The sequence below is a fragment of the Monopterus albus genome, unplaced genomic scaffold, assembly GCF_001952655.1.
Source record: "Monopterus albus unplaced genomic scaffold, M_albus_1.0 scaffold32.1, whole genome shotgun sequence".
NCBI lineage: Eukaryota > Metazoa > Chordata > Actinopteri > Synbranchiformes > Synbranchidae > Monopterus > Monopterus albus.
Window position 1 is genome coordinate 2,418,118 of NW_018127912.1, and position 27,280 is coordinate 2,445,397.

Below are 27,280 nucleotides of genomic sequence, written 5' to 3' on the forward strand. Positions count from 1 at the left end.
GCCGAGGATGCAAGGGAGGGGAGGACATAAAAATAAAAGGGCAGACTGCATTTTGCTAGAAGAGTTGACAGCCAGAGGGGGATGCAGTAGTTAAGTTGCTGTGCATTTTAAATGAGTTATAAAACAGGATGAACAAAAACAAAAAAACACACACAGAAGCCTGATAGGAAATGATGAGGACCAAATGCTGTAACTGCATAATATAGGAGAGAACTGTAAGTAAGAGAACCAGCTTTAAAAAAACAAAAAAAAAACAGGTTTCCCTACCTTTTACATCTTCGTCCTCTATGGTAGTGTTGGTGCTCTCAATGGACTCCTTAAAAATGACAACATACACATTTTAGTACTTTGTATTTACAAAATGTACAGGTTTCTGATATCAGGGATTGTTGGAATAAAATCATTTCAAATAAAAAGCTCTTGCCAAAACAAATTCAGATTTATTAATAGAGATGTTTTGAGTGCAAAACTTTAATCCAGCTGGGTTTAAGTGTTGCAGTTACATGGTTAGGGTCTTAAACCGCTAGGCCACCAGGGTGGCCCAATGAATTTAATAACCGCTGAATATCTAACAGTAAAATAAGAGCTGTCACTATTTGTGGAGGGGGATACTGTTGTTATTGGCTGTACTGTGAGAGGAAATACTTTAGGGTCAGAGAGCAAACACTTCAATAATATTAAAATACAACAGTGAGAATTATGGTTTTGTTGCAATACCTTGTTTCCATCCACAGGGTTGTGGATCACAGTTGTTTGTGGTTCCTAAAGGGAACAAGAGACGGAGAACATACAGAAAGAAAGAAACTAAAGAAAAGCCAGAAACGTATGATGGCACATAAACTATCAAAGCAAATGTGTTTGTGTGTATTTTTCAGCATTTGAAGGCTGAGAAGGTGGTCTTTTATCTATCTGTACGTTTACTGAATACATCTATTTGTGTCAATGTAGCTGACATCAAATAAAGAATAAATCCTGCTTCAACTGCCTGCCAATTGTTTTTCCTCACAATTGTATCTCTCTTCTTGCAACTGAATCAGTAAATGTCTCTGTTGTGTCTGCTTTTCTCTCATCAGTTCTCACAAGTGTTTGGTAATCAGATGTCTGGGCTTTTGTGTAATCACTCCTGACAACTACCGGTAGCTCACTCCATCTCTCACCCAGATTCTACCAGATTATAGCATCAGCAGCCTGTATGTGTGTGTGTGTTTTTGTGTGCTGTGTGCATGATGATGGAGAGAGAAAGAGATGTCATGTGCCTGTGTTCATGCGTAATCATCTGGACAGCAAATGGGGGCACAGAAAGCCTTTGACATCATGCAGAGCAGCAGTCATGTGGCCTGACGTTGCTAGTCAACACACGTGCAGGCCAATGAGTGATGGCCAAACCACTCGGGTATGTAGTATCATACTGAGCCTAAGGAGGCAACGTCCTCACAACCCAGTCATGCACAGACAAACTACATGAGCAACTAACTCTATATAAAATAAAACATCCTTGGAATCTTATCAGTTTAATTTTATGTGTAACACCAAAAGCAGTGAAGTTAATTTCATGACATGGGAAGAGTTTGTGAATGGTATAGAGGACAAGGGAACAAGGAGTAAGGGTGGGGGTTGAGGTATAGGTTGTCCCCAGCTACAGATTTAGGACCACACTGTGTAAAGGCTTATTGACCCAGTCCAACACTGAAAATATACAAATTCAAGCTCAGTAAGACCTATACATGCTTTGCTAATTCAGATGAATTAAATGAACACTTCAAACAGAATTGTGAATACATTATAATTCACAGTTAGCTGTATCAAATATGTAAAGCTAGGACATGCTGCACAGTCACAACAACTTTTATACACTGTTTCATTCAGGGATAGCCTAAAGTTGAGCTAGATATTCATTTCACTCCATATGATCACCTTTTACGGTTTCTATATCCTTATATAGGCTGAGCTCAAACAGAAACAGATCTGATCCTGTGTGAAGGGATGAACCTGTACCTCCTCTACAGTGGGGTGTGTGATGGGGAGGTGAAGAGGTAGTGTGGATGAAGATGCAGGTGAGGCTGTGTGTATACCAGTGTTGGGGCAGGGCCAGTGTCTTTAGGACTGGTCGCTGTGTTGGCTTTGTTGTTGACCTGCAGGGCAATGTAGAGGGGACATGACACACGTACACATTTTTCAAACCCACACATTCACACACTCACTTACACACACTCTCCAGCCAAAGTCCATTCCAAAGAGATCATCCCTACTCATGGCCCAAAGATCTGATGTTACTGAGTGTTATAGCTAAGCCCTCTTTATGATATTTGTGTATTTTTTAAAACACACTTAGGCAATAAAACATACTGTAGGTATTACTGAGGAAAGCTACACTGTAGACAGAAGTGAAGGCACAAAGTCAATTAAACTGAAACATCCTGAAGGTAGGGGAAAATAGTAAAAATGAGTTGGGGATAAACTACATTTCTCAATAGGTAATGAATTTTAATTGAATTCTAATAAACTGCTGTTAGTAATGACTTTGTGGGGGCAGTCAAAAGACAGCAGCGACCATCATCCCAGTCAAAGAAACTAGTAACAAGAGAGAAAATACTGATTCGACTGTTGACCAAGAATGTTCTCATTTCTCCATATGAATGTAGATATGTACTATATCTGAGGATGTAAGCATGACTGTAGTTTTCACAAAATTAATATACAATTAACACAAGAAATTGTGTGTAATCAGATGTGGAATTTGTAATAAAGGGTAATTTATTTGATCTGGATTCAGCAATTCAGTAGGAAAGGTTTCACTGGTATTTAGTACATTTAGTTTGTTTTTCATATTTATAGAACTTACTATATAATCAGAATTTCATACTACAAACAAGTCCCTTTATTTTTTACCCTAACTTCTATGCGGACTAGATTTTCTTTTCTTTTCTCATCAGGCCCCATGGATAAGGAAAAAGGTCCCTGGAATGGAGTTTGCAGCATGATAGACTGTAGGGCTGTGAAAGGCCCAGACACAGTGACGTCAATTCATATCATGTATGCTGAGGTCACATCTCAAACAAACAATTAAATGCAGACAGGCACACAGTAATAAGTCACTCACACGAAAACTCTCAACAATGTGTAGGAGGAAAGTGTCACATATGTGAACACATGGACATCTTGAATCAACTGTTAATTTCAGATTGGACCCCAAACACACAGAGGAATTATGACACCAGGGTTATGCTAAGAAAGTTACAACCATGCCCCTTGATTTCAGTGACTGTCCCTGAATGATGCTAAGTGCAAAATGCACAACAGTAATAATCCATAAGGCTCTTTAGACACTCAACATTCCAAAAGACTAATGCAAGTAACACTGTGCAGAGCAACTCACCTTAACGCCATCTGGCTTCTTGTTGAGCAAACTCTTAGCTGCTGTAGAAGGAAAGAAAGAAGCGCCACTTCAGCGTACGAGTTTACAGAGTCCTGAGGCTACACTAACATGCAGCAAACATATCAGTCAAGTTTGTTTATCTTCCAACTCCAGGTGCAAAGTCCAAGTGCAAAATCCACAATGCAATGCAACAGATAGTCAAAACGGCATCATTATTTATGCAAGGTTGCTCTGCTACTACATACTGATTCACACGTGGCAGTGGGTGTTTGATAGAGGGTGTATTTAGCAGATGATGGAAAAGATATTCCATCCATATTCAGCAGATTCACACAACATTATTAAATTGGCATTTGCACAATTACACATGCACTTAACCACTAACACCCACACATACCATCCCACCACTCCTCTATCACTTTATTCCTGATGGTACAAAGTATCCAAACACTAAACTGCATTTTAAAATGCATGCTCTATCCTTCTCTATCCTTCATTAAGAGCATATATTGAGTACTTTTGCAAGGGCGAGGTTTAATATCACTTTTTGAATACCAACCAGGTCATTTTCATGCACATGTGATTGGTTATTAGAGTAAAAATGCCATAGACATCACAACTTAATGGTTGGGTCCAACCCTACATATTTCCCTGCCATTCAAAAAATCTTACCTCCAATGGATACCACAATCCAAACAAAAGAAGGATAGAAATTTGAAAAAGGAAGAAGATGATGAATAAAAAGGGACACAAATGCACTAATGCATTCTACTGTAGAATGAAGAGAGAAAGCAGGCTAGTAAGAGCCTCAGAAATTAGAAATAGGTCAAAGGAAATACATGCAAAAAGTATGACAGAGTGCAAAATATAGATAGAATGGTACAGCAAAAGCTAGAGAGATAAAGAGATGTGACTCTGTTTGTCAGTGGCATCTTTGTGCCAAGATCAGCTTTGTTCTATAGAGAAACTGATCAAAGCCATTCCAAAATAGGTCAGCAAGGCTTTTTTTTAAGTTAAAGACTGACTACACATTTTCCCCCACTTTGTGGTGCCTCTGATCTGTTTCCTCATGATTAGAAGATACATTCTAAAGCACCTAACTAAGGACAAAACATTTAACTGTTTCACAATAAACTATGGTAAAATTTATGACAATTGATTACTGCGCTTTGAAAAACTCCCCCACTGAACGGTTAAAGCTACAGTTTGTAAATTTTTTCAAATAGTTTTTTGTCATAGAAATATGCTCCAAACGTTGTCTTAATGTGGAGAGGGGCTGTAGAATCCTCATGTGGCCCAAACTCACTGAACAGCACTGGCAGCAGTGCACAGATATATACTGTGGTAGTAGTGAGTTCTAAAACCCGGAACTGAGTCAGCATTTTTTTTATGTTTTGTTCAATGAAATAAAAAGCACCAGTAAATACCCCACTCCTGATTTTTAATGCCTTTAGCTGCCTTAAAAAAGGAAGTTGTCAATAAGTAGCTATATGAGATTATAGAGGCTGTCTGGGATTTTACACGTCATCTACTCACTAGTCCACCTTTACAGCCTTGTTGTGTTTATACTCATGCACTTGCAAAATCTTCTAACTGACACAGCCATGATCACTGGCTAATAGCAAAGGATTGTGTATAAGTGGAAAGCACTATAAATCAAATTACAAGTTGGAAACTGTGGTGGTGACGCTGAAGTCATGGGACCGTGGCATAGTTCGTTTATAGCCTTTTACTTCTGATGATTGTATTTGGGATTCAAAAATCATAAAAGTGGTATTCATGTGTGAAGATTATCTTGCTGAACAAAATGTGTAAGTGCCATAAACCACTGTTTGTCATGGAGCTTATTTTCCGCAATAATATAAAGGCCAATGGAAAAATCTCATTGGCTTTTTGTCAGGGGATCCAGGGTGATGCTAACATCTGGGTTGGCCTACAAAAACGTCATCCCTATAGCACTCTGTTAGCTTCTAAAAGGTTTTGACTGGGATTGACCCCCAACCAATCAGAGATTTTCAATTATTTTTGCTTCATCAATAAGTTTTGTTGCGTTCTCATTTATTGTAATTTCATAATGACAAATATCTAAGAGCTGGGCAGAGCGTCGAGAAGTGTAGCAGATTATAGCAGAGCAGGGAGAGGGAGTTCTGGGGAACATAGTGGATTGATTTGGAGTTTCATGCTAGCGCTACCTTAAGTAACGCACTGTAGCTTTAACTAATGTCCCACCAAAGTTAGCAACAGTCAAACGCAGGTGCGCAGGTATTTGTTTTGAGTCAAAGCATGGTGGAAGGAGGCAATGACAGCACTCCAGAGATTTTTCAGCCTTGTAAGAGGACTGAGACTGAATTGTAGTTGTATTTTGGCTTTTATTAGGAGAGCTGACTCGAACAACATATTTTGTTAATTTAAAATCCAACAGATGTCGACTTGGTTGCAAGACCGTTTAAACAGGAGAAACGCTATCCTCCTCTGTATTCATGTCAGTTGTTGGCTGAGTGTATTACTTCTCAAGACTCAGACTCAGTCTCAGTCTGGGGAAAACCAAGGCTTGGACACTAGGCTGAAAGAGACATACCTGAGAAGTTTCTTGTGACCAGCAAAGTGGTCAATATGGCTCCCTGCAGTGATAGAAAAAAAGGAAAGAAGGAGGTAATGATGATGGAAGGAAGAGAGAAATAAGAAGATTGATTACAAAGTTACAGCAAAAAAGTGGAATACAGCAAAAGGGCAACTTTAAGGATTTAGAGAACAGCTCATCATTTCTAAGTTACCCTGAGAAGTCCTGAATGAAGAAAACAGATCAGGAGGGGAGAGAAAGATGGCTGGATGAATTGTTCTGCATAAACAGAAACACGGAGGACTGTCAGACGTCTCACCTTGAGTTTCCTCCTGGCGTTAAATTTTTTCAGGCACTCCACAGTTTCCTGCCTGTGCATCATGGAAGCTACAGTGGACCGTTGCTGCAGAAAGAAGATGAGATGATTTAAGGATTTGGAAACAATGGGAGTTGCGAATGTCTAGATATACATGCATAGGCAGTCTGGTTGAGGAGGCTTACATGTGTTCATGGAAATTAGACAATGCAGTATGTTACAGTACCTAAAGTAGTTCATCATTATCAGTCTTTATTATTGGTCTTTATTTCTGTGTCTGATTAAGTATTTGTTGTTAGACATGTGTTTCTACATCTGTGTGTGTGTGTGTGCCACATACACAGATCCAGGGGTGTTTTAGGGCCTCTGCAGCAGTGATGCGTTTACTGGGGTTGATGGTTAGCATTTTGTTGATCAGATCTTTGGCCTCAGGTGTTACAGTGTCCCACTCTGGGGATGGGAACTGTCAAAGACAGCGTCACATGCTCATTATGCAAACAAAGCTAATACAGACAATATATAGAATAATGTGGCTGTAATATTCTTCTTGTAGCAAGTCAAAGAGAGAGGAGAAACAATTAAAAAAACATGAATGGACAGAAAATGAGTGAAAAAACAGGAAGGAAATAGAGAAGAGATAAGGCAAATATGTGTAAAAAAGGATATACTGTACAGTATGTCAAAAATTGTAAATTATCAAACACTGGAATTATTAAATATTTGATATGGAATAAACAGTCCAAATTCAAAATGTTGCATTTGGGGGGGTGGCATTGTAGAAAACTATGCAGCTGTTGCTCTATAAAGCCATGCTCATGACATCAAATCAAATCAAATGTGAGAATAATGTGTGAAGACATTTTGGATCTGGCACTGTGCTACACATGAAAAAACTGAATAAGAATTTAGGCAGTTTGTTGCCATCCAACTGGACTGCAGTAGCATTGCCATGGAAATAAATCTTAAATGAATGAAAGCACAGAAAACAAATTTCTACAACATATATGAGGACTAGGCTTTATTGGCTGCAGTCAAATTAATTGAAACAAATCATATGTTAGTCCTCATTCATTCAACTAGAATTTTTATTTATATTAATAGCTCTAACATGTATGTGCATGCACACTTACATCATAGGCCCCGGCCTTAATTTGTTGGTAGAGGCGGTGCTGATCCTCGTCCCAGAAAGGCGGGTAGCCCACCAGCAGGATGTACAAAATCACACCTGCAAGAATGTGATATGTGAAGTTACAGTAGGCATGTGAGAAGCTACACAACATATTGCTGTGTGTTATACTGATGTAACCTAAATTATTAACCAACAATACAAATCACCCACTGACCACTGCACAATATACTTGAAACAACATGAAGCTGCAATTTAGGTGTAAAACCTTCTTGCTCATTCACCTGACCAGGTCAGACAAAGCCATAGGTTGAGAGTTTTAGCTCCAGCACCAAGTTCATTTGAATAGTGCTAATGTGAAAGTTTGAATGTTATTTACCACAGGCCCACATATCCACTGGTTTCCCATATGGGTCTTTCCTCAGAACTTCTGGAGACAAGTAGCCTGGGGTGCCGGCAAAACCTGGAGGAGTGACATGGTTGGAGGGAGAAGATGTGTAATGGTAGGCCGGAGTGATCAATTCAGTGACTAGGCTTATTGACTGACTAAATGAGTGATTGACTGATCAACTGATTCAGGTTGAAAAATGGATCACTGACTACTCACCGAACCATGCCTGCTGGTCCCCTTGTACCTCGATAGCCAGCCCAAAGTCAGCCAACTTGACTGCCGCCCCCTTCAGCTTACTGGCCAATAGAAGGTTCTCAGGCTGGGGGGGGCGGAGTCAAACAGGTAAGAGGTGAGAGGTCACACGCTCTGGGAACAAGATGCCCACTGACACAGATCTAAAATCAGATTAGCCAAACCAAATCCTAATCCAAACCATTAGGGGTCAATGATGCTAAACTGCTCTTAAATCAGTGTCTGTGACAACCCCCTTTCTGCCACGCAAATGACAGAGAAACAGGAATGTGCACAGGACCAAGTCTCTACATGACCATGAACATTTTCCATGCTGGAGCTGTGGATCTGCTCCCTCGTTCTCATGGATCTGAGAGAGTGAACTGGTAGCAGACATGATGTGCTCATGCGCAATAATGCCAATCCATTGTTAAAATCCATGAGTGGGGACAAAGTGCACACTGACTGCAGGGAGAAGCATAGACAGGGGCGGTGTGTTGTATCAGTGGATGTGGGTGTAAAACAAGTAACTCAGCCACATACTGGTAATGACAAGCACACAATAACACCGTTTAGCACAATCAGAAATATGTGCAAGCCCCCAGCAAGTACACAAACACACACATGAAAACAGGCATAGAAAGGTCTTTGCTAACCTAAGGTTAATTAGGCAATGCGCTCTAATGAATAATACATTTTAGGGCCTTTACAAGGACAACAGTAGAATCTGACAACAACAACAAAACAAATCTGCTAAAATGTTTCTTCTCACAAGAGATAATGAAAATTTTAGCTTTATTTCATCACACAAATTGTAGAAGGAGCAAAATATAAAAATGCGAAGGTAAGGAGTATGTGGGGGGCACTGGGAGTTTGTGAATGTTTCCATCTACTGTACAGAGTCAGAACTGAACACGGCTGCAGCCGTGGCTGTCGTCATACAAACCTTCAGATCCCTGTGGACAATCCCGTTAACATGGCAGTGATGGACACTCTCCAGGATCTGCTGGATGCAGTGGCTGAGGACAGGAGAGTAATGAACAAGAGCGGAATTGTGATTGAATATATGGAAGGAGAAACCGAAATCAAGGAAAAAATGCAGAGAAAACAAGAAGATGGGAGATTAATTGTGAGGAAGAGAGGAGGAAACTCTCATAACAATGTATTATATATCCCTCTCATTAGCCAACATATGTGTGATGCTGTTTTCTGACAGATGGCATTAACTTACATGGCAGCAAGTCATTTTTCACAGGCCGAATTATTAGGATGTATTACACTGTATAGTGAAAACCAAAGCTAAACAAGGTGTGTGACAACAAAACACAAATACACACACACAATCTATTCCTTTCTGTCTCCTTCTCTGGGGAAGAAATATGTCAACATAAAGTTAGCAGTGTAATGTAGGCTGTGTATGATTAATACCGCAGGCTACATGTCGTTAATCACCATGAGATGCCTGAGAGACAAAGGCCGCTGTATCACAGCTCTAAGAACAAACACACAAATATACAGAATACGCACATACATAGGCACATGCAGACGTTCTCTCCAGTAACAGTCAGAGATGCATAACAGTTGCTGTGGTCAGTGGTGTGTGTGGGGGTATGTGTTACCTGGCATCAGCTTCACTGTAGTACTCCCTGGCTACGATGTCCTCGAACAGCTCTCCTCCCGTCACCCTGTGGGGAGACACAGTCTTTGTTGGAGACTGAAACCATTCATTGTTCTTTAACTGTATTCACTTATAATCGGAAGGTTGAGGGTTTGAATCTCGGTGCCTGCAGTCCCTATGTCAAAGTGTCCTTGGGCAAGACACTGAACCCCCCCAAGTTGCCCGTGATGGCGGCAAGTATGCACGCAGTGGCCTGGGGCCCTCGGCTCCAAACAAAATTTCATTGTACGTGTCACGATATTACAATGACAATAAAATAAAGCTTCTTATTATTATTTTTGGCAGCTATATTATAGCTTATGGTGCTATGATGACGTCCTGTTTTTACAGTTGCTTTTGATTAGATGGCACTACAGCTTCCTACCAACCAATTTAATCATTATTAAAGTTAATAGCTAAAACAAGTTATGTATTAGCTTCCTCAGGAATGTCTTGAATCTGGTTACATTAGCTAGTAGTTACTGAATCTAAGAAGGGAACTTATACACAAACCCACTGATGAATTTACAAGAAGCTGGAGAAACCTAGTTAAGCTTTTTAAGGATACACACAAATATACAGTACTAGTTAGGAAACATTTAACAGTGGTTGGGTGGCTACATTTGACAGAAAAGGTGTGTGAGTATGTGTATGCGTGTGAGTCTGTTACTCACAGATCAAACACCAAATAGTGGAAACCCTCTTCTGATATGCTGTCATGGAGTCGTACTGTAAAGGAGATTTGCCAAAAAAGAAAAACACACAAACAAAGGACAGAAAAGACAGAAGAAGAGCTAAATAAAAGAGAAATCAGTCAATACGCAATACTAAAGCTAAGGAAGAACATACAGTAAATATGTCAACCATTCAATGAAAGACTTATGTAAAAGGAGTGAAAAGTGTGTTCGTAAGGACAAGTTAGACATGATGTTTTAAACAAATTCTCCCCACTCTAGGTGAGATATGACCACTATAGCCGCTGAATGTTTCTTTTCACAGAAACCAGTGTACAGTATTTCTCATTTTCACTCATTCTAACAAGGATTCAAACAAAATCTTTCATCTTTCAAAAAGGATGAATGAAATTTAAAAGTTTCATCTCCAGGTCAACACACATCAGGTCAACCTCATCATCAGTGAGCCTTGAGCATCCATGACCCTGTTGCCAGTTCACTGTTTGTCCTTCCTTAGACACTGTTGGTAGGTACTGACCACTGCAGACCAGGAACACCCAACAAGACCTGCAGTCTGGGACACGCTCTGACCCAGTTGTCAGCCATCACAGTTCGGCCCTTGTCAGAGTCAGTCAGAACACAGAACAATTGTCTTTTGTAGACGTTTCTTTGCAATATACCTCCATTATTATATAGTTGTCTTTTTTTCTATTTTCATCCATAGTTGCTCTCAACCTTTATAAGAGTAGAGTTTTCTTGGAAAACTGTCTGGAATCGCAGCTGTGCTGTAGAACCGCTTTGAGAAATCTGAAATAATGACAGTGGCAAAAAGAAAGAACATGAGCTAGATGGGTGTGAAGAGAACAAGGGGTATAACGGGGAGAAAAGAGCTGAAAGGGTCAGTGGTTTAGAGAGAGGCTGCAGTGCTCCTGTGTCTTTCTGATGACTCAGCTGGGAAAGCACACAGATACATCATCATTAGATACCTATACACACACACACACACACACTTCTCTTCTTTCCCTCTTTCTCTCAACTGTGTCTAGAAGATGAATAACCACAGCAGGACTCACCAGAGACCTGTAAAAAATATGCATGTTTTCATTTGTATATATGTATGTGTGTGTGAGTGTGTGTGGCCTTGTTTACAGTATATTAACTTGTGGAGGTGGAACACTGGGAGTGCACTGCTTTGTGGAAGTCACTTGTGGGGACTGGAAGCTGGGCCCATGACTAATTTGTTGAATTTTATTAAAGCACGTGTCCCTTTTGGTTAAGGTCAGGGTAAGTCTCCTGGAAATGAATGTAAGTCTATGTATGGACCCTGTAAGTGATGACCGTGTGTGTATATTTTGAGATTGAGGACTCGCAGCTCACCAATATTGGGGTGCTTCAGTAAACGGCAGATCCTTGCCTCTCTCTCCAGCTTTTGATGATCTAAAAGAAAAACAGAAGAGTCACAAACACAAAGAGAAACAGAAACAGGTTATTTATGACAATCTTCATCATTCCTCGCTGTGACTGGCTTTCTGAATCATCTAACATGAAGCTGACTGCAGGTTAGTTCTGACTTAATGGAGGACACAGCGCGACACTTGGGTGTTGTTGTCAGCATCATTGTGTGTTTCTGTACTTGACATTCACACTACTGCATGTGCGTTTGCCTGTATGTTGTGTCTGTGTCTGTCTGTGCGTGTGTGCGTGTGTGTTGGCTTCATGTCAGCTCGGCTCTTTACCTTATCAGAACTGAAATGCTTGACAAAAATAATGTGACCTGATGTGTGCTTGGTTGTGTGCCACAGGCAGTCAACGGTGATCAACAAACACGGTGAGCCTCACATACTGGCCTCTGATGTCAGGCTTAATATGAGCTCTTGCAGTGTTCTGCAGGCTCCCTTTGTACAAAAATCATTATCCATTCATTAGAATACATAGAAACAAGATTTCACATATTCAAAAGCTTAAACTAAATCAAATGTAATGTGATCAAAATGTTTTTCTTCCTGTTAACATTTCTTTGTTTACTTATATGAAAATAGCTTTTGAATTTTGACAAACCATATGATGTCACATAAAATTAATAGATTCTTTTGTTACTGCCCACCTCCATGTGAGACAACAGACATTTTAAAATCATCAGCAACATTTTTATATAATTCATACCAAGGTAGTTGTATTACACCCCTGTGGGCATTATTGTCAGTGAGCAGCTTTAAGGCAATATTGAAACTGGATTTCTGTATGATTGTGATTAAGTACCTCGCAAATTTAATGTAATTCACTGAATTAGCCAAAAGCAGACTATCATCTAGTTGCCGACTCTATAAACAGTTTTTAATTGAATTTCCAGACAATTCACTATGGCACAATAAACTGGATTGCTATTTTGTATCCTGTGATAGAAGATTTCATGCATATTGCCAGTCTTATAGTAGTCCATGCACTACTATACTGCTTTAAACTTAAACTGAAAATATTAATTATTTTGTCTATTACTAGGAGGGATCGGAAGTGAGCATTGTAGAGTTAAATCTATTTGACCTAAATACTGTGCATCCTGCTTTGGTTACTCTATATATATCAAATGCCGTCACCAGATTTCACAAACTGAACACAACACTGTCTTCAGGGAGAGACAGACAGAACAATAGATAGCGAGGTTACTGTACAGGCTTGATACATGGCAGGCTCACATCTCTCCTTTATGAGACCAGACTGATTTTATCAGACTTTGTTAACGAGATGCGACACTTAAATCTCTCTGTCAGATGAATCCAAAGTCCAGCGACTTTGATTAAACTGAGTCAGAGCAGCGGTCATTATAATGAGTGAGGCAGTGTGGTGTTGAGGCACCCATTTCAGCTTTGCCTTGGGACACAGAGAGACAGAGACGAAGAGAGAGAGAATGTGAGGGAGAGAAAGAAGAGCAGCAGGCTATACTTTTTTCAAAATAAAATAGGACGCCTATTTTTCACTCTCATCTGTATCTCCTTCCTCTGCTCTTCTTGATACTATGGAAACTGCAGACTCAGTGCAGCTCAGAGGTAAAACCAACAAAGAACACCAAGCAGCTTTTTCCCATTATAGGTGCAGGTCTTGCTTTATTTGTGTCGGTGTAGCACATCTATAGAAAGCGACAGGCAGACACACAGACAAAGTGAAACCTGCTGTATATTTTAACCAGAATGAAACTTGGAGTGCTCTCAAATGCTCGGTAAAAATGCCAGTACAGTGAGTTCACTATGACTGAAGGACTGTTCGTGCACACCAGAGGATGGAGTTCATTTGCCACAGTGACAAAGATGAAGCCAGAATAAAATTCCTACAGTGAAATGAAAAACAAATACAGCATGAGCTGTGGCCACACTATGGTTAAAGCTAAAAACACAGAAGGAAGACGATGAAGTAGAATTTGCACGAGTTCCATACACCTAAAAACAGGAAAAGAGATGGCACTTCCTAAAAAAGGGTGCAACACTTTGATGATCTACTATCCAAGAATGAAACACTTTATTCCATCAATTTAAACAGCCACAAAACTATTCACTTACTAAACATTATTTCCTTCCTTACAACAGTAAAATGCAAGTCAGTGTAATGTTCTGCATTAATTATTTGACATATGTGTGTAAAATTGATTTAAGCTTTGAAGTCCTATAAGTTCTCATTCAGATACAGAAGTGACTCAGGCCCAGACATACTGCATAATGACACAATGCTAAACCATCTGCATAAGTTGGTGGGCTGACAAAGGTAAGCTATACGCATACACCCCAAGGCCACATGTATATGGCATAATTGATCACACAACAAAAGTGCAGTGGTGGTGAAGAATGCTGCAAATGGACCCAAATGCAGCTCTTTTGTGTGTCACAAGTCCGACAATGCCTGTGAGAACACATCAGTTTTGATTGTGATTGATGTATAGTGCCGGCTTTAGGGAGAGGCAGACAAGCAGAGCCAGAAACAAGGCCATTACTTCATGATTAGCAGGACCCTCTGAGCAAGGTCACTAATCTCTCCATCTCTGCCTCAGTCTTACTATGTTACCGAATGACACAATCTCTTTGCTTCTTTCTCAGACTAAGACGAGCTCTGCCCTTCCATTGCTAAATCAATAGACTCACTTTTGTTAAACCTCAGGCTTTACTTTACTCTCACAGCACCAAGTTGCATGGTGAGGTGATGGTGGGCAGTACAAATGTCTCTACTATAATTTACATTTCACTTTAATAACATGGCCCCACCATCAGTTTTCAGAACAATCTTTGGCTCACTAATGGAAAGATGAAAAAGGAAAACCATTTGAAATGATATACATACAAAACATTCAGAGAAACTGTATAAGTCATCATCTTTATTAAGATACAAAAGCTAGCCACAATCTTTATTTAGTGTATGTAAACAATCAGAAACATTTAAAACATCTTCACAGGCTTAAATCATAACTCCACTTCTAATTCATAACAACAGCATTCTACAGCTGAGGAGCTACTGGAAATCACCCAGTGCTCTTATACTAAATATTAAAGCACCCTGAATTTCTTCTACATGCAGTAAACATATCTCGCATCCCACATAAATGCATTCACAGATGACCGCGAAAAGACATTTACATTTTGTATTCTGATTTCATTGTATTTGCATTAAATGTGTGGAAAAACACAACATGACTAACAGCTTTCCTATTCATATATAATTTTATTAACCCGGTGTTTTGCAGCCAGACCTTAACTTTAGAGTGTTGGAATTCCTCATCACAGAAGTCTGGCAGGAAACACCGAACCCCAGTTTTCAGTTTACAAATGCAGTCGTTTGGACAATCCCATATCACATGCTGTTATATGAAGGTCATAATACACCATTACACCAGTTTCTGCTGCAAGTTAAGTTTTGTCACTCATCATCAGCCACAGCCAGTTTTTAAAAGACATTAAATTATGGCAATTTTCACCCATCCATCCATCATCACTAACACTCATCTTGTAGCCGTATAGGGGGCTGGAGCCAACCCAGCCGACAGTGAGCGAGTGGTGGGGTACACCCTAGACAAGTCAACAGTCTATCATAGGGCTGACACATAGAGAGACAACCACCTACACTCACATTCCCAACCTAATTTGCACATCTTTGGACTGTGGAAAGAAGCCACAGTATCCCAAGCAAACTCCACACAGAGAGGCCCTGCTTGGGATTTGAACCTTCTGTTTTCCTGAGTTTCCTCTGGAGAGTGGCTGGGCGCACCCTTAGGGATAGGCTGTGGAGCTCAGTCACCCGTGAGGAGCTCGGAGTAGAGCCGTCGCTCCTCCACGTTGAGCGGAACCAATTGAGGTGGCTCGGGCACCTGTTTAGGATGCCCCCTGGATGCCTCCCTGGGAAGGTATTCTGGGCATGTCCCTCCGGGAGAAGGCCTCGGGGCAGACCCAGGACACGTTGGAGAGACTATGTCTCCCGGCTGGCCTGGGAACACATTGGGGTTCCTCCTGAGGAGCTAGAGGAGGTGTGTGGGGAGAGGGAAGTCTGGGGGGCTCTGCTCAGACTACTGCCCCAGTCCCAGATAAAGCGGACAAAGATGGATGGATGTTTGTGAGGTGGCAGTGCTAATCACTTCCCCACTATGCCTCCCTACATGTGTACATTTTAATTTATTAAATGCAAATCATAAGGCTATATTTTAATCGCCTGCATGCTTTTTGATAAATAATCAAAAATTCAACATGTTGCATCATGCTGCTTAATTTATTTTAATGTAATTTTAAGTCAGTATTTCTGCTGCTATGCCTGGATGAAGGGATGAAGACATAATAATCTAAATACCTCTTGAGAAAATAGTTTATGTTTAAAGGAATAAATCACCATCATTGCTATATAATATTCCACACAAAGATACAGTAGGCCATGCTAGTTTTTATGGTTGACTGTACTTTAACTGTACATGCCTGTCACAAGATTTGCTCACATCATCTCTCCATCATTTCCCACCTTCACTTTTCTTTCACTTTCCCTCTACTCTCTCTCCCTCCTCCACAGGTAGTCCACCTCCCAGCTGGCTGGACATCTGTTGTCTAGCAACTCCTGCACCAATCAGAGCGCCAGGCCTCTTCTCTCCTCTGCAGTGGAACCAGCCTTGCATGCAAATGGCCGACTTCGAGAGTTCACACACAACTATCAAAGTCTATAGAACTACAGAGAGGAAAGCAACTAATTCTATGGGAGCATACACACATTACAAAATGTGGCTGACAAAAATGCTTTACAATACTTAGGTGTACATGCACGAGGTGGCATTTTGCTTATAAGGTTAAAACTGACAGCAGCATTTCTACAAAATATGTGCAGACAGATGCGAGGCTTAACCCAGTCAGCTGTTATCATTCAGGACAACAGGATCTAAATTGGCCTGATCTAAATTTTCTGTCTGAATGGCTGTCTGTGTGCTCTATGTATAAATTATTATTCATAAAATAAAACCATGGTTTTTCCTTCAAGTGAAAGGTTCATAGGTTCTCGCTTTCATTTTTTGATGACGTTTTAATCAGCTGTTGTGAAAAAAGGACATATTCAATCTGTCGATATTTTGTTGTCAGCTGTTACTTGTGAAATGCACCTTTGTGCGTCATTTTGTTTCACTGTTACACTCACCAATAAATCCTTGAGCTTTAAAACCCTTACCGGATCAGGGCTGAATATGTTGCCTCCCTTTCCCATAAACGAGCCAGGTCGTAACAAAAGATATCACTGTGATAATGGAAGCGGACTCACATAGACCACAATAAATGTCTTTATCACTCACTTTGGTAAATATATACTAGCAAGTGACTTTACACAGATTGGAACACCTGGCTACATTTACTGTGAAGAGGGTGTCTTGAACATGAAAATGAATAAAAAAGTTGTACAAGTTTTACATTTTCTGTATTAATGTAACAAAGTATTGTAGTATGGATATAAAGCCATGTTACTTAACTCCAAAATATCTGTATTTGCATCTGTGTCAAATGCAAACTGAAAAGGGAGAGTAAATCATAAAAAGGAAATCCAGATTTTTTTTTCCACTACAAAAAAAGTCACCCAGCTTCTTGCAGGTGTCTCATGTTAGTATATGTAGATGAGTTTTCTAATTGTGCACATATTGCATACAAAATCCCTTGATGCTCAAAACTCCTTCACGTTGAAAAGTCAGTTAAGCTAAAGACTTTGGCCCCTCAAGGCTCTGAGGTAGAGTATCTTTCATTTACTGACCACTAAATGTCTTGTCAATTGACATGCCAAGTAAGGGGAGCACTGGCTGATCTGCTCTTTTCCACAGCGAATGATAGTCACACAGGGGAGTTACTACCAAAACATTTTTGAAAGTGGGTTGACCTTAGAGCTCTTAATATAGAAGAGTTGTAACACTGAGGGGTAAAAATGGCAGGGGGGTCACATGACTCATAGAGCTACAAATAGTTTCAAACAGTCCATTCAGATCCTTTGTCTTCTGTAGGGAGCACTGGGATATATCAACAAATTACTACTTTTAATGACTTGTACAGCCTTACAAATTAATTCTGTGTTCTGTTCAGCTAATTGAGCTAGTTAGCTGGGTACCTAATCTATTAAAGTGACACAATATTCAGAGAGACAGTCAAAAGACTGTAAGATTTTTACACTTAAAATGTATAGTTATTGCTAATGAACTTCTCATTTTAGATGATAGCAGCCAAGTCGATGTAGCTCTCTGGTGCCACTCCTGTTGTTTGGAACTATTTGACATTCCCATGATCCACCATTACGGTCCTTATAGAGTCAGTGGAGATATCATCACCCTCCTTCTCTCCACTCTGGTTGAAGTGAAACACTAACACTAGCTAACCCTACATTAGTAGCTTTCCCTGGGGAAAAAGATGCTATGCAGTAGTGATGGCCATGTCTTAGTCTCTGTTCATTGTTATTGCTATAATTCAGCAATAATATCTGTGGGTCCATTTGCTTGCTTTGTTTTATATCATTGGAAATGAAACATCTTTGAATGTTTTCATTATTGGTCAGAAAGTTGAAAACATCCTGTGGGAACATATGATGGGCACAATTCAATTAATCCATTTAAACAACCAATAATTGGATCAATAATGAAAATAAACCCTGGCTGAAGACGCTAATATACATACAAATCCAACACAGCACACCACAACAGGGTACTGGAATTGCCCTGCTCTAATTTAATTAAGAGTTATAATTAAAAAGATGTAGTGGAGTCAGTGTAACATCCTCTACGGCCAACGGTTAAGTAGTCCTCCTCCTTCCGCTTCTATTCTACCCCCTGCAGAACACAGGGGTCTAATGAAACCATCCAGGGCATGGAGACACCGTCACCCTCCACTGATTCCCAGCAGAGGAAGAATTATGAGACTGATAACTCCCTTGCTTTCTCCTCTGAACAGAAACAAAAGGTGTGTCATAGATAAAAACTGCCCCCAGAGCACTGCTGGAAGTCTTGAAGTATAATCAACTGTAATTTCTGCCTTTATCTTATCCAGTGTAATGCAGACACACACATTAAACTGGTGGTCGGACGACACCCTGACAAGGAGAGACTTAACAACAAAAAACACAGACACAGTTTTACATTTATAATCACATATACTGGGACAAAGAGCTACAGATTAAAATTCAGCAATGAAGTCTTGCTGTGAAAGGGATTCTTTATTATAGGGTGTAGCTCCAGAGCGCTGACAATACCGTGGTACCAAAATACTGTATTCATAATCACAGTTCCAAACATTCTCACAACCAGCAAAGCTTTATCTGTAAGGAAGGTAAATGCATGTGGAACTATATGCACATAAAAGTATGGAATTTTTAAAATTGCATAAAAATGTGAGCCAACACTCAAGAACACACCATTTTGCACTTAAAGGAAAATGCAACCTTGTCCACATTTACTGGAGCTTATTTCTCCCCTCATTTACCCACAAGGCCTTCCAACAAGCCTCCAGAGAATGTACCTAAACTTTTCATCCAACATTTTCTGTTACATAAAGGTGAGGAAAGCAATAGCACTAATGTAAGAAGAGCAGGATGCTGCAGCTGTACTGCGTTCCACATCTGTTATTCTGCAGTTGCTTTTGTCAAAAAAATGGGCATCTAATCCCTTTCTGCAGCATCAGTGCAAAGTGGGACATTTGGAAAGAAGAACTTGTGAAGTTTTACAAAAAACTAAATCTGGTATTTACAGCTGATGCTTTAAAAATGTGAAGTGTTTCTGCAACTTCTTGACAGTAGAGCCATCTGTTTGAATTGCCACTGAAACAGAAATGCCACTGTGTTAAAAGGATTTCACCTTATCGCCTCTCTAAATGCTCATAATCTAGCCTTTATATTGTTTTGCAGGAAAAACAATACATACAATATATTGATTAACACAGTTTCAACAAACAATCTGATCATTTTCTCAGTCATTTTTTATATCAGAACCATCTGTGGCCCCATGAATATGTTTTCTGTAGCTGTCTTACAGCTGTTTCTTGTTTCGCACAGTAGTTTAAGGAGTTAGATAACGACCGCAATGCCCTTTCCTTTGAAATACTTGAGGAGAGATACCAGGAGGCTTGAGGAGTAAATTTTCCATTATGAAACTCCGGGACTGGTTTTACTTCCATGGAAAAGGCATGAGGAAAGAAGAAGGGCCCAGGGGAGAGGACAGTTGGGGGGGGGGAATTAAACACCTCAAAAACAGTTTGAAAAGGACATACAATATGCAAAGAAAAAAGACACAGCCTAACTTTCTGCAGAATACATTGCCCTTGTTAGAGGATGAAATCTCAATCATTTATATTGAAATCCTGACATTTAAAAAAATCCATGAGATGCAGTTTTGATTACATCAGTGGTTCCCAAACTGAGGTGCAGGTTCCTGGGTTTGAGCTCAAAAGGTAACATTTTGGGAAGCACTGGCTTGCATTATTAACAAAGTTTTTAAGAGGTTAAAGTTTTATCTGGGGACCTTTGATTTTGTCAAGTAAAACTGTCTCCAGAATTATGCAGACCTATTAATGACCAATACTAAAACCACAAAATGAAACTGTAGACTTTTGTCTGGTTCATGAGCTTTCTACACATTTTAGCTATAGTTTACTAGTTATTACTCTTTTCTTATCAGCCAAATATTGCTATGTAAAAACATCTGTATCACTCTGATGACAGAGAGTGGATTGTGTTTTTCAAAAAGCTCTTTTCAAACATTCGCTGGAACCTTGAAGTTATCAACAGATTACCTGGAGGAGCTGTATGTGAGAATTCAAATGTCTGAGTTAGTTGACTTTACCCTGCCAGCTCCCTAATACAAAGTCCGTGTAATGTCCAAGTGAGCCCATATAACAGCCAGGTAGACTCCGGAGATTTTACAGAGCTTGTGGGCATGTTGATGACATTCTCTCATGTAACTGGCGTGAAACCGGAGGAAGTGCTGGCACCAGAACAGTCAGAATAGTGTTTTTTTATGATCAAATTACACACTGGCTATGTGACCGCATCATGTCTGCCTTCTGTGTGTTCTAGCCCTAGCATTACCCAAATGGAATACTTCCATCTGACTCAAACTATCTGCTGTTGTGTGCTGTGATTCTGCAGACACTGTCTGGAGTGCATGTATGAAAATGGCTCAAAAAAGTGGCGAGTCTGCCTCTAGGTACAATCTAGCTTATTAGTTTCAGGCAAGCATTCAACATCTGCTGAGCCTAAATCCCTCAGTCATTCTTCCAGGTCTGTGAAGTGGCTTGTTCTGTTAGTCTGTGAAGCTATCGTTAATTTAAGCAGGTACACAGTAGAGGTGTTAATTTCAGGTATCAGTCAGCCATCATTATTATTATTAATAACAATAATAGTAAGGTCTAGACCTTACTTTGTAAAATGCATATTGCACAGGCTGTAAAGTCCCTTGAGGCAAATTTGTGATTTGTGATATTGGGCTATACAAATAAACACTGACTTGACTTACTGTAACTCCACATCTTTCCCTCTACCACAACTACATTGCCCCTTTTTCTCCTCTTCCTCCTTCCTTTCACTTTAAAGTGAAGCAAAACACAGCTTTGACACAGCAGGTACACCGGAAGAAAAACGATAAAAGATGGAAGGGAAGGGAGGAGCTAAAATCTTTATCTTGCTTAATGAGTGAAAACTACAGAAGAGGTAGAGCAGACAGGCCCGTCCCTCAGAAATGGCTGTCCACTTTGTTACTATGTCACCTCCACATAAGAAAAACAACATCAGCACTCCCCGAATTATCACAGAAACTGTCCAGGACCCAAGAAGGTCCAGTTATGGATTGGTGGACTGGAACAACATCAAGTCAGGAACAACAATAATGCAAAAAAGCATGCACACAAACAGATGAGGGTTTACAGACACAAATACCAGCATGTGCACATGTGTATATACACACACACACACACACACACACACACACAGCACATCACAAGTAAATACAAACTGACAAAAGACATCAAACAGAGTATTAGTAACAGTGGCAATGATTCATGCATGAAAAGACAAATATTCAACTGCTGTGAGGAATATGATGCACACACAGGCACACAAACTTAAGTGTTGACATTCCATCCCCTCCTTTGTCTCTCCCCCTCACTTTCTCTCCATTGCTTCCTCACATTCACTGACTCATCTGCTGCACTTAATGAAATGCTGCATAATCAGGATTGCAGATTGCAATACTGTGAGTGAGCCTATAGACCCTCCACATACTGTAGGTGTGTGGGCATTACCAGAAACACCCGTAACGCACACACAAACAGTTCCTTGATCTATCCGCATTTCAACCACCAATCCTACCCTAAATCCATTCAGTTATATATACTCACACCTGCATTTGCATAGGCAAACACGCAGACAATGGTGGAGTGGGGTTAGGAGGAGGTCATGATCTTGCCAGAGAGAAGGGAATCAAAGCTGCAGGTCTAGCGCTTATTGCAGAACAAGGGTAATGACACACCAGCACACCCCGTTTGTAAACACACACACGAAGAGAGAGAGAGTTTGCACCCTCAAACCCATGTGCATGTGTGGTGAGGTAAACCTTTGCAGTATTTTTGGAAAAGCGATCCCAGCATTCAGGTGGTGAGACTGATCCATCTGCCGAGGTGTCTATTACCAACAGTGCACTTAAGGAACAGGTCAACATGAGGAGAGGAGGGATAGACATATAGAAAGAGCAAAGAACTGGTGAGAGAAGAGACAGAAAAGCAAAAAGAAAAGAGACGTAGCATTAGGCGGGCAAAGAATATGAAAGCTAAGAAACAGAACGGTGAAGGAATGAAATTAGGAATAGATGGTGAGGAGAGTGGAGGAGAAAATATGCAGCGTGAAGGGGGTGGGTAGAAGCACCTGGTGAGAAATGTTACTGTGTCTTGTAATTCACCTCAATATCAAACTACATCTCATTTAGAAAGCTCAGCTCACACTAACATAAGCCCAGCTCCTTGTGAGGTATGACAGCGGTCACTTGTTATCACCGGCAAACAAGCAGAGACAAAACACACCATTGGCGGAACAGCAAAGGCACAACGCACCATTGGTTAGCAATCCCAAACATGCTGATGGAAGTCATGTGTGTGCTTGCCAGTGCATGTTTGTGTGTGGGTATGACCCACTGTGTGATTAGCCTGAGGCAACCAAGCTAGCGGCTACATTTACAGTGACAGATGTGAAAGTACTGGGTCAGCTTCACAGGAGATCTTCCCCTGAGATAACAAGGCCAGCCACAGCCCTGAATCAGTATAGGACACATGCACACGCACACGTGCACACAAGGTCATATTTGACAAATATTAACATAGTAGCCAAAAGGACAGATATGAATAACAAAAGAAGGAAGGAAAAACATTTACCACACAGCAAAAAAAGTGCAAGCAAGCAAGAAGCTAAAGCGTTTACTTGACATATCTGTTGTTTCCTTTGGCTCACACACAGAAACTTAATGAACCAAAATCCAGATGAGCTTCTGCCCATGTGCGCCTGTCTCTCACTCACTGACTTTCACTCACACACGCAAAGCTGCTCTTTCTCAGAGCCTGTTTCAGTGGGCAGAAGGGTTCATAGCCCATCCACACATAACTCACTGACACTCAGGGAATGTCTCTCTGTTCATGTGGGGTGTGTGTGTTCCTGTATATGTGTGTTGTACATGATCATGTGTGTGCTTGTGATTCCTACCTCTGGCAGAAAGCTTCTTGGTGTTGATGATTTTGGCAGCATACTCCTGTCCAGAGGAGATCTTCACACATCTCCTGACCACAGAGAATGCACCCCTGAAATGAATGACATATTCAGAGAGGTCAAAGTAACATCCAAACCAGCTGATGTAAAATCAGAAGGGTGTTTCGAAGCTGAGACTCAGAAAAGCAAAGCTTACTGTAAAAAGCTTGTGAGGGCCTAAGAAAGTGAATCACATACTTAAGACTGAAAAAGGTCTGAACCCCTCTTTTTAGCCAATAACATCAGCACATGTCAATTTAGCACAAATCTGACATTCACTGCAGTTTAAATTGGATAGGTAAGGAGAAACTGTACCTGACTGGGGCCAGGCTAGTCTGGATGAATATGTTTCCATGGTGACTTATTTACTGATTTACTAAAATAAACCTAGTGTAACCGATAATCTGGCTTGAGAAACAGCCCTCAGACATAATAAATGAGCAATTACAAATGTGGGTGAGCAAACATTTTACAAGTTTTACAGGTAATTTTTAAGATGTAGTGTAGATACAGTAGCTATGCAACTACTCACACACTATACCTACAAAACACACAGGCTTCAACCCATATATGAGACCTTTAAGAGATATCCCTATCAACACACTATTGTTTCAGCTATGTGTTGTTCTGATGTTTTGGCCACATATATGAAGCTTAAAAAAATAGGTCAGATATATTTCAGGGAGCAGAAGAGCAAAGTGCCGAACCTCTCATCTCTAAACGTAGTTATGGAGCGGTTTGCCTGGGCTCCACTCAGCTCTGCAGCCATGCAGGCAGCTTTGTTATTCAGCCTCCAAATCTGTCTGTGCACGCCTTTTCTTTCAAATAGAATCTGTTCCCCTCTGCAGCAAAATCCTGTCTAGCTCCAGACAACAGCAGAGATATCAGTTAGAAGCACTTGGACACAAATAAGAGACAGCTGAGAATATGCATTACCTCAACTGAACCCGGTTTGTTCACTTCCTTCACAACTGTGGCATGATGCTGCTGTATGTATGTAATGTTTGGTTATAAAAACTAAAGTTTGTGCTTATTTCACCACTAGCTAAGTACAGTATATACTGACACTGTATGTGGTGTGGGCGGCATGGTGGGGCAGTGGTTAGTGCTGTCACCTCACAGCAAGAATGTTCCTGGTTTGACGCCCAGCTGACCAGGTACCTTTCTGTGTGGAGTTTGCATGTTCTCCCTGTGCCTGTGTGGGTTCTCTCTGGGTACTCCAGCTGACAACCTGTGCAGGATGTACCCTGCCTCCCGCCCAATGTCAGCTGAGATTGGTTCCACCCCCCTGTGATCCTCTTCAGAATATACACTATAGATAATGGATGGATGGATGGATGGATAGATGGATGTATTGTGATCAAGTTATCTAACAAACAGAGGTTAAATTACCTCTGCTTTTGTATTTCAAAGTAGACACACTAATGTAGCTTGTCTCCTGCAACAATGTTTAGCAGCCAAACCATCTGCTATGAGCACATCTGTATGCTCTTTGAAGTTATGTCAAATATCATTCCAACATTTGATGGACTACATATTAAATGGAACATCAGATTATGTAATTATGTACAGTAAAAATGCTTCACAAATATAACAACCTCTTGGTGGATTAACGTAGAAAACAGGTCACATGAACTCACAAACTGATATGAGAATAAATATCAATTTGAGGATGCTGGTTTAAAATGTTTTGATTCAGTTCAATTCTATATTTTTCTTATTATACCATTGCTTTTGCAATCCAGTCATGTAAATCACAGCTCGCCATTTTGCAAACCATGCTGATAGGTGTTAGGATTTTTTTCCCCTTTAACTTCACTGAAATTACTGGACTCTTGAAATCTGACCTAGTTAAATAGTCCTACATTTGTTACCCAGTGTTATTGGGTAACACAGTGCAGTCTTTATAAATCAATCTGTACTTAAACTGTATAACAACTCAACACAAAAGTGACTGATTACACAACTTCAACGTCTTTCAAGAGCCTGCTGACTGATTTTTGTACAGAACAAAAATGAAGAGAAATCAATATCTGCCTGCACTGGTCATCCAAAACCTGCTTTGCATGCATATAAAAACCAACAAATATTAACACAATTGATTGACAAAGGGGGATAAAAGTAACAAGTATGCTGCTACGATCCTTTAAGGACAAGCATCTGTATTTATCAGTACATTTTTCATATCCCCCTTATAATGCTTACAGCACATTGCTGCACATAAATACCTTCTGAAATAATAGCTTCATGATCATTGAAACACCAGAGTTTTGGCCAAAAACATTAATTTTATATCAGTAGCAGACAATGTGGGAGCAAATGGTGCTGCACACACTAAAGGGATCAAGTAAGTTAAAGGGTAGGCTACCGTAAAAGCAATATGGCTGCATTATTAATGACAGATGGTGTAAGATGAACACAGAATAGCATGCTAAAGGCAGGGGGTGAAGCTGTAGAGGAAATATATTAAGTGGGAGACAGCTACAGACATCTGGGACTGTGCACTGACAGCGGGACACTGTGCAGACTGCGGGTCATGTCTACATAAATATACTGTGCATAGATATGCTAGTGGCACACATTTAAAAACTGGTAGTCTATAATGCACATCAGTGAGCGCGCGCACACACATGCTGATAAGCGGATGTTTCTCTCCCACTCCCTCTCGGGGGTCAGGAATTCCTTGCCTGTGTCTGATAATTGACCGCAAATCGGTGCTTGGCTGGGGAATGTGTCATCGGTCTGCTGTCGCATTACCAAGTGTGTATTTCTGTCACGCGGGACTTGGGAGGAGGGGGAGGAGGGTTTGGGGAGGGGGAGACGTAGAGAGGGAGGAGGAGGAAGGTTACCAAAGCCCACCCCGATGTGTTTCGCCCCGGTTTAGTTTACAACACGTGAGGTCCTCGCCCTCCTGAGGCAGCCCAAAGGTCGAAATGCAACATCAGTGGCTGCACAGGATGGGGGCAAATGACGACACGCTCGCCTCCACATCTTCTTTCCTAAGCACAGAACGGAAGCAGGGCTTCAGATGTGGGATTAAAACAAATGGGATGTCATTTGCGCAGGCCTGCATGATACATGATAGCGTATTAACCCCTGCATCATAGTTTTCATGGCTACACTATCAGCAGCGTGCACACGCACACTCTCAAAAAAGGCACAGACACGCAGAACCCAGAATCCGCGTCCCTAAACCAAGGCAACCTATTACATAATATACTGACATTTCATACAGGGATGATGCCAGATGATAAAGAAACATGCCCGCTTACTTTCCAAGCTCCTCGAAGAGCTGATATTCGTCGGTAAATCTTGTGCAGATCGTTAATGCCATCTTGAAAAAAGTGCCAAGGGGTGTGCGGGGACGCGGATAAGGTGCACTCACAAACAGTAGGCTGTCCACCACACGCAGTCGTCAACACCACCCGGTTTTGTCCTGGAACTGCAAGCCAAACGGAGGGATTCATGCACAGATAAAGCGCATCAGCAAGAGCTGTGGTGGGGTGAATTCTGCAGAAAAAGACTGCCTGCGCGAGCGCGAGCGCTTCAGTCTGGACGAGGGAGCTTCCGGTGTTTGCTGTTTCTTTATTTTCTTTACATGCAGCGGTTTGTCACGGCTCCCGGAAGCAGCATTTTGTGGGCATTTCGGAATAACTGCTGCGCGTCCGTTCAGCGCTGTGTTCACTCTCTGCGCGTAT

General features: G+C 40.8%; 1 protein-coding gene across 7 annotated transcripts in view; it reads right to left on the reverse strand.

Annotated features, from left to right (window-relative positions):
• The window catches only part of camk2d2 (calcium/calmodulin-dependent protein kinase (CaM kinase) II delta 2), a 36,726-nt gene extending 9,452 nt beyond the window's left edge, over window positions 1-27,274 (reverse strand). For 4 of the 7 annotated variants that reach the window (XM_020596965.1, XM_020596961.1, XM_020596967.1 and 1 more), the window contains exons 1-16: window positions 26,855-27,274; window positions 23,541-23,635; window positions 11,709-11,768; window positions 10,332-10,386; window positions 9,620-9,685; window positions 8,947-9,019; window positions 7,986-8,088; window positions 7,758-7,841; window positions 7,383-7,477; window positions 6,593-6,715; window positions 6,256-6,339; window positions 5,955-5,997; window positions 3,377-3,417; window positions 2,073-2,132; window positions 718-762; window positions 268-316 (exon numbers count right to left, since the gene is read on the reverse strand). In XM_020596965.1, the coding sequence (XP_020452621.1) occupies window positions 268-316; window positions 718-762; window positions 2,073-2,132; window positions 3,377-3,417; window positions 5,955-5,997; window positions 6,256-6,339; window positions 6,593-6,715; window positions 7,383-7,477; window positions 7,758-7,841; window positions 7,986-8,088; window positions 8,947-9,019; window positions 9,620-9,685; window positions 10,332-10,386; window positions 11,709-11,768; window positions 23,541-23,635; window positions 26,855-26,916 (1,138 nt within the window). In that variant the 5' untranslated portion in view covers window positions 26,917-27,274. Of the gene's footprint in view, window positions 1-267; window positions 317-717; window positions 763-2,072; window positions 2,133-3,376; window positions 3,418-5,954; window positions 5,998-6,255; window positions 6,340-6,592; window positions 6,716-7,382; window positions 7,478-7,757; window positions 7,842-7,985; window positions 8,089-8,946; window positions 9,020-9,619; window positions 9,686-10,331; window positions 10,387-11,708; window positions 11,769-23,540; window positions 23,636-24,289; window positions 24,414-26,854 lie in introns of those variants that run through there. The other 3 variants (XM_020596966.1, XM_020596964.1, XM_020596963.1) reach the window with 2 other exon arrangements.
• Between the last annotated feature and the right edge of the window lie 6 nt (window positions 27,275-27,280).